Source organism: Mytilus trossulus, chromosome 7, assembly GCF_036588685.1.
Source record: "Mytilus trossulus isolate FHL-02 chromosome 7, PNRI_Mtr1.1.1.hap1, whole genome shotgun sequence".
NCBI lineage: Eukaryota > Metazoa > Mollusca > Bivalvia > Mytilida > Mytilidae > Mytilus > Mytilus trossulus.
This window is the reverse complement of record NC_086379.1, coordinates 80,059,850-80,072,533: the sequence shown is the minus strand read 5'-3', so window position 1 is coordinate 80,072,533 and position 12,684 is coordinate 80,059,850. Positions and strand designations below refer to the sequence as shown.

Sequence of the window (12,684 nt, the reverse complement as noted above, 5' to 3'; positions counted from 1 at the left end):
GGTTGTTTTGTAAGGCTAGGGTACTATTAAATGTAGAATATTAGTAAATACACAGCACTATATGATGGCGTGTTGGTTAACTTACAGTCGGGTTGTAACAAGAGGTATAAAATATCAGACGGAGGTACGCTCTATAGCAAGATGAATTCCTATCAGCTTACGCAGGTGTTCTCAGGGATTTAATAATATGATCAGTTTTTAGGTAATTTTTAGCTAAAAAGTCAAGAACCCTTGACAAAAAATTTAAATGAAATCACTTAGGAAAACTGCTTTATCAAATTAAACCGTAAATATGTTAATCTTAGCGTTCACTTTCACGCATTCTAAAGACACCCTTGTTCGCAATCATAGAACCGGGGCCCAATATTACGTTTGACATTGATTTTCTCTGGATTCATGCTTCAAAACAACTTTTCCCATTATCATTCAAACATACCAATAGAAAGGAAATAAAAAATCAAACTTCTAAAAAAAAAAAACCAGGAACCTATGAACAATAAAACTTTATACCATGCAATTTTATGTTAGAATTTATTGGGTTGAAGTAGTGCACATACTGTGCATGTGTGTAATTGAGTTCACACAAACACACACATACTGGTATTACTCTATAAACATGCTGTGTAAGAAGTCAGCCATACATCCTTTTTTTTTGTTCACACAAATTGTATAAATAAGAAAGATAACTTGGTGTATGAATTATTAAATATTATTAAAATCAAAATTCAGCAAAAATCAAAATTCAGCAAAGAAGCAAGGGGAGAGTTTGGTTTTAAATGTGTATCATGTCAAAATGGTTGATGGATTTACTATGTCAGTTCAATGCCCTAAAAATAGTTTTTAGTTTGGCTACAATCTGTTCCCACCATGTCCCATCATACAGCCATGTAGGTTTTATTTTCTAAATATTACAAAACTGACATATTTATTATGAAGGATATGCATTTTACATTACAATACAGAATAACGGTTAAAATTCCATATGTTTTATTTCAAACAATACTCAATCTTAGTGAAAGTTTAGATATAATCCCTGGGTGGTAGGAAGACCTTTCAATATAGATCTAACTTTTTATAGCTAGCAGGTTAAACTGCAGTTTACATGCTTTCATCTATCCTAAAGCATTATATGTACATGGATGCTTCATTATGCAATTACGTAGGGATGTGAACAAAAATCTTTTGTGAAATAAGATGAACAATAGATCAATGAATAGCATAAATCTAACCAAATATCTATTTTATAAAGAAAATTTATAAGAAGGCCCATTAAATTTTAAATGGTAAGAAAATGGGTTTACAATAAAATTTTAATAGAGTTATGAAATTTAATCGTCTATATTATTTTTCTGCTTATTTTGCAGGAGGTAATATTTCATAGATAGAAGGAAATACCAATTAATTTCTGATTTATATATAAAAGGTGAAAAAATGTAAAAATGAAATTTGATCTATTGCCATTTTATTATAAAATAATTGGTCATGCAAATAAAATGAAAGAGGATGCTACAGACTGGGACACTAAAGTGTCAAGGGTACTATATTACACCAGGACTTTAACAGTCTACAGTCAAGAATTTTTATGTCCCATGAAAAACATCTTTCCTATTCTGTTTACCATTATGTCTTACATGGCTGAAGTTTCTAATTCAATTCAGGTCTTTTGATGTTAAATGGGTTCATAATAATCCAAGTTTATATTTCTAGACATGCATTATCAGCTAATTTGAAAGAAGTTAAAAACCTTATTTTAAACATAATTCTCCTGAAATATTTCTAAATTTTATCTTAAATTGGTCTTATTCTTTTTTTAAATAGTAAGTGAACTTGCTGCTTTGTGACTTCCTATTTTGTAACCCAAGTTATACTTTTTCAACATACAACGTCTCTATCGATATCAACTTTCTTTAGGACCCCTGATTGCCTCAGGAAGTTATATTGAAATTGTCACAGTGTACAAAATGCATTAGTTGTGGTCAGTATTCAATATGACCAGACATGGACATTATTGATTAGTCGGTCATCTGTAAACAATTCTATAATCAATCTTAAGCCACTTCTATTTTATAAAGACACTTCAGAAGAACAAGTTAATTAGGGTCTACAGGGAAACCATGTCTTTTCTATCAATTTGTTGTCCTGTCCATTAAAGCGAGACCCCTTAAAGCTAGGTGAATGGCTGGAAACATTCAACATAGCAACATATCTTAAAGTTAACAGTACTTTACAAGGATTTTAAGTTTCATATTATTTATGCCGTCCAGTTTGGTTGGTGAAAAAAAAACAATAATATCAATGAGATCTTTATGTGAAGCTTAAAAGGTCTTCAAATATATCATGTTTTGGAGGATTTCAAGCAGGAGTAACGGTACTAATTTCATCTTCATACACATTCAAGTTCATCAAAAGGCTTTGTATTTTTACCTCAGGTAAAGGCTTTCCCTCTGGTGGAAGACACTGTAAAACTGCTGTTTGTCCAAGCTCTGCACCAACCGAAATTGGCTCTCTTTCAAATTTTTTCCTCAAATCTAAAATATAAAATTCAAATGATAGATGTTTGAAAGAAACAGTTTTAGGAATATTTTTGAAAGAGAATCAGACATAAAAATTAAAAGTTCAGAAGTTTGAGTTACTTGCAATAATACTGGAAAAATAATTGTGTATCCAGCTTAATGCACGTACCCTCAATAAGCAACAAACTTAACTTTAGTTCGCTCATCTAATTAAGAAAATGATTTATATCTAATAGAAGTATGATTATGATAGGTATATTAATGGATAAAGTACAAGTATCAGGCTTTTAGCCCTGCATACAGGATGAACACACTTTTACTGCCACTTCTGTCAAATTAAAACCAATTTCAAGACCAAGTACTTGTACAAGTACCGACCCAATAGCTAATTAACGCACTGCCACACTCAATATAAGTTTATGAATAAGAAAAACTTTTTTTGAACCATTATCTGAAAGAATTTCCAGAAATAGATTTCAAGAGAATATGTCAATCTGCAGTATACTAACAAAGTCTGGCAAGTCACTTCTGTAACTGAGGCTGTGTTATAAAAATGATGAAGAAGAAAAAATGGCAAAGAAATAAAAAATTACCACTTTAGATGATGTATTGTACATGCTGCTAATGGCATGTGTCTTAGAACTTGACAGTAACTGTACTTAAAAATCCTGTATATATTCACGATATTACGAAATAACACATGTAACAGGCTTTGTTGGATTTATTGTGATGTCAGATTCACTTTTTACTTCAGACCATCAAAATATGTGCCATTTACATCAAAGAATCCAAAGACCAAAAAGTTCAGATATAACTAACAACCACCAGATTTTGGGTGGTTAAACAAACATGTGACAGGATTAAATTTGGTACTTTTTGAGATTTCAAGCTCCCTCACTTCATCTTAATCAGTGGCTAAAGAAACAAAATGATCATGTAAAATTAAAAACAGAGGAGAAAAAGAATTTCACTCAATAAAACTGGTATATATAAGAGACAGCAAACTCATATGTACAAGAAACTTGGTCACACTTCTCATTTTATGACAAATGGTAGTATGATAGGGCTAACAATGAAAAAAGACAAGACCAGAGAAAATTTATACAGATATCTGTGTGTCTTTTACACTCTTTCCTTTAATATGAATAGAACTCTGAAAGAGCATATAATATTGACTTCTATAACATGATATGTATCTTACAGTGTTTTCAATATAAAACTTCAGCGCAATCAATGAAGTTATAGCAGAGATGGAAATACGGAAAATAATCTGTTGATTCCAAACCATAGTCACCCCCCGCTATTTATCCTTCCGCATATCAATAGATCGATCATAACAACTTGTTGCTTTGAATCAAATATTCAACACATGGACAAAAAGCATCTTGTCAACTCGGGAATAAATTTGATTAACCCTGTTTCCATGAAAAACCTTCTCCTTTAAATAGAATTAGCACCGAAGACACAATCTAGGAAAACGTATCTGTATGAACCACATGCCAGGAATCAATTCCAAGTGACAATTAATGTTGGCCTTAAGTAGAACACAATTACTAAGGGGGGTAAATTGATTAAAAACATTTACTATTGTCATCAATTTTTAATGGAATTAAGGATAGGAATGTTGAGACAATTAACTTTCTATTTACATCATTTTGCAGTAAGAATTATTTTTTGTTTTGAAACCTTGCAGAAATTTGCTGTGTGATTATATCAATTGTCAAAGCATGGAAACGACTGATACAAATCCTCTGATTGAAAGTAATCATCTTTAAGATGGATCAATCGCATCTTAAGTAGTCACTAATTTGTGCGTTTAAGGAGAGAAAATAGTAGTTACATTGACTGTGTAATTACAGTGTACCGTCAAATCAGAAAACATTACATGATTTGACGGAAGTTAAGCCGAGAATTATTGATACTTGAAATCCAGATATAAAAATAACCGATTATTGATCAACAATAAAAAAAAACAGCTGCATCACATAAAACGTGTTTATAAGTCTGCGGTAGTTCACATAAAATATAATTCAACTTCAAAAGACAATTTATAGAAGTAAATTATAAAGGTTTATGTAGAACATTTGCATATATGATGCACTGAATATTTCAATTTTTTTTTTAAGATGTATAAATTGGGTTAGACAAAAAATGGTGTCTAGTTATTGTTGAGAAATGAATTAATGAAGGTTGCATGTGTCAAATAAAACTGTCAAAGATTTATTCAATGCCTTGTACTTAATTAGTCCTTGAATAATTAAAAGTTTACGCTTAGATGACTAAATTCCTTTCATATTTAGGATTGAAATTGTTTTTTTTAATAATTGAATGGTACTGTAACTTATCCATGTAAATTTTACATTATAATCCTCATCTTTCAAAGAAAAGACAACTCTGGATTCATTATTAATCAAGGGACACCTATTTTCATGGATTTTGTGCTGTCTAATATGGCTTGTTTGCAGACCGTGGCAAAACCCCTGAGAAAACGAAAGTTGGTATTCTCAAAATTTATTGATTTGACAGCATCTGACTAAAAGCCAAATTTTGAACAAAGTGAAATGCTTTTAGATCCTTACTGCCAAAATGAAAAGCCAAAATGAAAATTTCTTGTTCTGATGATAACAATGGCTAGTACAAAGAACAGTGCATTTGTGGGTGTATCTAGTTTAGATAGATTAGAATGATAACTCAATGTCATTCATAGCTTCATGGTAGGTTTGTAAGGAGGAATGGCTAACAATTTACAGTTCTACTTCAACAGAGATCCACAAATAAACCACAATACCTATAAATCCAAACCCTGTGTGTATATCATGTCTGTCAGTCTGTCATCCCATTGTTTAACAAACATTCTACTGGTTTAATTAAAATCTTCAGCATCATACATGCCAGAAAGAATGTAAAGCATAAAAAGAAATGTTGCAGAAACTGGCTTCAAAGACTTTGGTAGGACATAAGTGTCTTTGTGAAATGATAGGAAGTCTTTGGTAGGACATAAGTGTCTTTGTGAAATGATAGGAAGTCTTTGGTAGGACATAAGTGTCTTTGTGAAATGATAGCTAGTCTTTGGTAGGACATAAGTGTCTTTGTGAAATGATAGCTAGTCTTGTACTTGATGGTCTTGCCAACTAAGCCAATAGCAGATGTAGACTTTGTTTTACGGCCCTGAGCGGCAATTGCCAGGATTAGGCAAATGAAAACAAAATCCTTATTGCTTTATAAAATTCTTTCAACAGTAAGTCAATGGAATTATTTCACTGTGTTATAAAGTTTCACATGTGTGTTTGATTTAATCTATTTTTTTGCTCATTATGATAGTTTCCCTGCTCATGAATGTGGTAAAATTTGTTGAGTATTTTGTCTTCTTACACCCTTATGTCTGTTTCTTAGTGCTTTTATATCTATTACACAATTACTTGTGATGCATACACAGACATTTTTTCTGGTTTATTAGATAACAACTTTCACAGAAAGATGTTTGCAATGAACATTAATATATTTCCTTAAAACCTATCTAAAGAATCCACTAAAAACCTCTCTCAACACTCATTTAAATTAATAATTTAAACCTTAATTGACTTTTTTGTTGGATCTTTTTCAAAGATGCTGAGAAAAAGCAGTTGACATTTATAAACTAAATCTTCTTGTATTAAAATGATGCCAAAACTATAATGTTATGATACATTTAGAAATGGTTTGGCAAATTCACTGAATTCTTTTACTTTCATGTAAATATTTTGAAAGTGGTGCAATGCAGTAGATGTTTAATTCATTTAGATTTTTATTGTGTCTGCAAGAAATTCATTTTTATTTATTTGCTCAAAGAGTTTAAAAAAACAGATTTTATTACTTTTCATTAATTTTTATTTCAGAATTAGATTATTTAACTCTAAAACTGATGAGAAAAATAAAATTCTGACAAGTTTCCAAACTTATGCAAATGTATTCATAGACATTGAAGATGAAAACGACAGGTACTTCAATCTTTACACAAGAAACGCGACTATTGGTGTAAATATCATGCATACCAAATACTAAGTATAAAGATAAAGAAGTTAATTTGTAATGTCATTTTCGACAACATATACCCTAACCTGACAATTTTTACATGTAACGATAATTCACCCATCAATCATATTTAAACATTGACATATTAATGTTTACAACTTGTGCCATTTTTATAGATGATTTCACCCTGTACTCAAATAATATGTAAGGTTTGACTATAGAGATTTAATTAAAAACGGAAATATGTAAATTTCAAACTTGGTCGGCTACACATATAGGCAAGTGGGACTAGTTTTTATCAAACGATTATCTAAGTTTTCATTTTTACATCAATCTAAGTAACTTGTGCTTATCATACATAAAACTAATAACAAATTAAATTCTTACAGCCCAATGAATCATCAGATAGTTTATGATAGGTGGGGGGACAGCTTTCGGTTAACACATACATAATTTCCAAAAGAAACATATCTTAGCTTTTTGATACACATTCTGAGTTTCTTGCCAACAACAAAAAACTTTTGATTAATAATTATTTCTAAGAATGTTAGCAATAAAGAACATTTATGTTTCATAAAAAATATATTTTTAGTAAAGGGCTTCAATCTGGGTGATTACTAATAATTATATATGTAGATATGTGACAATTTGACTTGTAATATCTACAGGGAACATACCACCATGTGAACAAATCAATCAATCAAACATAGACTGGAGTTATGTCCCCTTATGGCCAGCAGCAATACCTAACAGTCGGGACACACTTCCTACAATCCTGTTAGAATGGAGACAACTTGTCGTGGATTGTACAATAAATTTCATTATTTTTACAGATATACATATTTGATAAATCTGTAAAAATCAAATTATGGTGATTTAAAAGTAATTACACTATTAGGATTATTATTTTTAATGTTTCACTGTCATTTCATAACAATAAATACCATCTGCTAGATCAGACCAAACAATAACTTTGTCTGAATGGGGACAATGCTTAACTAATCCCAGTGAAAAATATGGACAATTGATTTAAGTCATCTTTGAAAACATGTAACATGTGTGACCAAATGCTCTGTAGCCTAGGAAGGTCTATACAAGAGTTATATCCCTTTGAACTACTTACATGCAACTTCCACTGTCCCTCTGCTGCTGACAATGGCTCCCTCTTCCTCTAACATTTTAGGTGTTGAGTAACCATGACATTCACACCAGAAATCATTGCCGCCATAATATTCTTTCACCTCATCTCTCGTTACTTCTAATGTTGATATCACAACTTTGACTCCAGACTTTTGATCAACTTCTTCCCGTTTTCGCTCATGTAATTGCCATTGCCCAGCACATCTATAACCTATCCGTACTACATTTATAGCTCTACACTCTATAATTATGGGTAAATTTTTGACGATATAGTAATGATCTTTTGGTTCTTCTATAAATACTGGTGTTCTTGAGTCTCCAGCATTACTTAGAAGTGCAGTTTGTAGAAGATCTGAAAATATAGGAAAATGTAGACTATAAATAAAAAAGTTCAATATCAATTGCAAACTGGAAACAAAATGTAAAATATATAAGCAACTTTCAGATGTACGAGAGAGGCTCTTTCATTGAAGGATGTTAACATTTAGTCCTATTTGTATTCAACAATTTAAGCAGTATTGAGAAATTATGAATTTTTGGTCTGAACCTATAATTGACATGTATTTGCAAACTTTGAACTGCAATTATGGTTTTTATTTTCATAATACTACAATTTAAAAATACTCATAAACATAAATCCTAAAAAAATCCTGCCAAATAAAATCCTTTTAATTTGTAAACTTTTTAATTCATCCCTTTCCAACTTTTATAATTAGTTTCTTTAACAAAGCTAGTTTTGTATGCCTATTAAAACATGAACCATTGCCAATATTTTCTCCTGCATCAAGCCCATGATAGAAGTATAATAGTAAACTTCCATGTTTACAACTCTACAAAATACAAAACATCTTGCTACGAAGCTATTCTCACTCAGTTTATAACAATTACAGCTTTACGTAACACAAACAATCTGATAGATTACAATTCATCAACTTTTTTTCTTCCCATGATTCCTGGCAGTATTTAACTATGCACCTTCTCACAGAAGAGTTATTCTGTTTGCAATAGGAGATATAGAAATGATATAACACGGGGATAAAAAAAAATACAACCCTAATTGTTACGAGCACTCCAACAAAATGAGAGATGTTTTCTTTTACTGCTAATTAATCTCTAGGTAAAGTATCTTTTGTGTATTGCCAGCATTCATAACTTGACTGATGACAAAAACAAAAGTAGACACTACTGTTCACATATCTCTGAACTGTATAATAATTAAAGAATCAGTATTAGTCCATCATTTACCCATTCTCTCAATAGATTGCATTGCACATTCAAGTGAGATTATCCATCAATATTACCCCTGATTAGAGTCAGTCTAAAGTTTAACATTTTTTCCTTAATAATTACTATTTTATTTCTCGTACCTTGTTTTTCTCAATTTTTATTTTCCATGCAAAGTTTTTGTGATTTGTATTTCATGTATTTCCGTGGTTCAGACCAAGTCCCCTCCCCCTTTACCAGCCTCTTAAATTAAACCTGACAACTTTCCTAAATCACAGTATGCCTATGGTAAATTTGTGCATTTTACCTTTTTAGTTTTACACCAGACATAAATCATCAAATATGATTAAAGAGTTATCAGAAGTGAAAGCATATTTTATCAGCTAATACAAAATGATAAATTGGGTGGCAACGCAATTTCAAATACATTAACCCACCATCAAAACCCTCCCTTTAACACCCCCTTCTATCTACATGTATCAACACCAGATGGTTAAATAATAAGTTTGCCTTAGATACAAACTATTTGTAGTTAATTGTACTAATGATAAATTTACACAATATTATGCTTTAATTCTACATTAAATGAACACTATAATGAGGAACAGCTATCTAGCTGTGACTAGAATGCTTGCTGATTTTAGGCCAAACACAAGGATATCGGTTTTATTTTTGTTTTTGTATTACAAACATAATACAGATGGGATTCAATGGAACATAAGTTGTACCAATGGATACATTGCAGATGAATTAGAAAATCTGATATGGATCAATTACTGTCTTAAGTATGCATACAATGACAGTTATGCTGTGTGTTGTGCTAAGCACTTCCGTATACAAGTTAAGTGTGGCGCTGGATGGTCAGAAAATGAATTTAAAATTGGAAAAACTTTTTTTAAAAATCAAAATATTCCTTCTTTTTTTCTTTTTTTTTACACTAAATCATAGTCTAAATCAAGGCCAACTACAAAATTTTACAAAATCTTCCCCAATAAAAAATAACATTATTTTTTATACATCCTCTTTATAGAATTGTATCAGTTCAACAAGAACAAGAATTTCAAAAGTATAATCACATAAGAGACAAAAAACTTGCATAAAAATCATAGAATAACCCATGGCATACTGGAAAGACCCTAAGCAGCCTCTGAAGCTGATGAAGAAATAGAATTATAAACCCTAAGAGATTTTTTAATGAGAACTTATGCTTGCAGTGCACTCAATTGTATGAAAGAAACTTATTATTTATGCAAGTGCAAATAAAACCTGCTGAGTTCTGCAGTTTTTAATTTAGAAGAAAGAAAGCAATTTAGATAACCTACAAGCATTTATATGTTGATAAAAAAAACTGTTTATATAACTTTTATCAAAACAATTATCACTGTCTTTATAGAAATCTTAAAAATATCATAATATTGATAAATTTCATCTTGAATATGGCACATAAATAATATCGGGAGATTATTAACTTTTAGTACAATAGTTTTAGGAAAACTGTAGGATTTGTCTTTTCCATGGCAAAAATAATCAATTGCTCTTTAAAAAACACTCCTGATTTTTTTGGAAAATAAATTAATAATTTATTAGTTTTGATAGTTTGTATCTTTGCCCCCACAGAGATTATTTATAGCCTGCAATGATGTTTGAAGCAGTTTGTTTCACCTTGCAAAAAGCCGATTTATCATTCCTTTATAGTATATATCGGCATTCTCGCAGCTGCTGCATGATGGCAAAAAAATGGAAACTGCATTTATCTTTAGCTATATGTGCATACATAATAAGTATGATGAAAAAACTCATAACTTGCCAATAGTTTGAAGAAAAATTGAACAGAACAGTGAGAATCTTAATGCAATTTGTTCCTTGAGTATTTTGACTGTGTTTGTGCCATCTGCTTTGCGTCATACAACTAGTAACTTTTAATGGATCAGTGAGGTTACATTTAAGAAAATTAATGTATCTTCAATTTGACAGGAAACACTTTTCTAGGTAGTATATATTAGTATCAGCAGGAAGACAAGGGATTATATAATACACACAAAATCATCATAGTCTTTGTGAAGACTAATCAAAACTACATTGCTTTTTGTTGATGAGAACAAATATAATATTCCAATGTCAAATGAAAGGCATTAATGAGATGCATGAACGTAGCCATTCAAAAACAACCCCTTCCATACTTCCTAATGTTCATGTTTGGATTCGGTCATGTTTGTATCTACATCTACATTCGTGTTCAATACTGCTTTCAACAACCATGGCTAAATTGTAGCGGCTAGCTTTTATTGGTTGAGTTAGCAGGAGTTTGCAGAGAAACCATGACCTTCAGCAGGAAAATAGGTAATACTACAGAAGTAAACACCTCCTTACAAGCAAGGTTCAAGCTCACAACCTCAGAAATGACAGCCTCACATGACTGTTAGATACACATTCATAAGATAATGGCTTGCTAACATGCTTCTTAAATTTGATCAATCAGCAAGGTGAAATTATCTTAGCATACGTAAAACATGAATACACTGCGAAGTCATTATTTCCTCAATTGACCATAAAAAGTCCACCATTTCAGAAAACTTTCTGGGAGAAAAGTATGTTATGAAAGCCTTCATGATAATGACCTTTAATGTGGAAAATATTTCATTCACAAGATATTTTTAATGGAATGCCTTTCTGGTTGGTTTAACCCCTGTCCAAAACACAGCAGTCAAAATAATGATTTACACATGCCCCCTATGTCATTGACAAATGAACACTGTAAAATCAATTATTAGCTCCAGCTTTTCCTTTCTAACTTGCCATGTAATCATGATGTCCAATCAGTTCTGAATTATAACCTCTGTAATGCTATTATGAAACATTTTTTAACTACTTAAATATCATTTTCAGAAGAGTTACCTGCAGAACTAACATTTCAAAGGCAACGACAAAAAATCATTTTTTTGGTATCTTTACCAATCATTATTATATCATTTGAAAAACTTGCATTTTCAAATCAAATATAGATCAAATTTAGTCAATCAGAACTGCAAAATTGGTTAGAAAGCACTTTTTGAGTATGATATTTTTTCAAAATAAATAAATTAAAGCTGCTTAGAATTTTCAGATTGCCCCGGTTTCAGTGAAAATGTGTTTATGATAAAAATCATTTTTCTGTTGTTTTATTGATTTCATTCTTTAAATCAAGATTTAAAGTATGAAATATTTTGGCACCTTTTCCTATTCAGCAGATGGTTTTGTAATATCATGCAACAGATGACTGGCTAATCTCTTCATATGTCATCAAAATAGGAGAGTTATCTCCCATTGTCATCAATGATTTCACTTTCTGATTTCAAAAGATTGATTGAATCATTAAAAAGTACTGCACTCTATACCAAAGTTGTTGTAGCATGTTATTTTTACACCTTAAATTAACACTGAGAACATGTGCTTCACTACAAATAATGTCTGATGAAAAATTAATGATTTATTAAATCATTACAAGCAAACCTTGTTGCCAGGATTGTAAAACGAAAGATCATATTGCCAAAGAAAAAACTTCCACATTGGAGGGCAGACCATGCATTTCATTTACATTTCAACACCTTTGAAAGAATACACCTCACCTTATTTTAATGATTAGGGAAGTCAGATCTATAAAATTCTCTAAAAATGAGTAAAATAATCAGAAAGTTTTAACTTTATTAAAGTGTCTGTTCCAGGGCTATTATTATAGCATATTTCAGAGAGGGATTTATTATAGTGATTTCTGAGAGAAAAAGTATAAGTTGATTCAGGTTGATGAATGTCCAGTGGA

The 12,684-nt window shown here is 30.9% G+C and overlaps 1 protein-coding gene across 5 annotated transcripts in view; it reads right to left on the bottom strand.

Annotated features, from left to right (window-relative positions):
- Positions 1–12,684, bottom strand: part of LOC134725942 (netrin receptor UNC5C-like) — an 86,784-nt gene that overhangs the window by 38,062 nt on the left and 36,038 nt on the right. For all 5 annotated transcript variants that reach the window (XM_063590248.1, XM_063590249.1, XM_063590250.1 and 2 more), the window contains exons 2-3: positions 7,648–8,016; positions 2,425–2,528 (exon numbers count right to left, since the gene is read on the bottom strand). In XM_063590248.1, the coding sequence (XP_063446318.1) occupies positions 2,425–2,528; positions 7,648–8,016 (473 nt within the window). The remainder of the gene's footprint in view (positions 1–2,424; positions 2,529–7,647; positions 8,017–12,684) is intronic.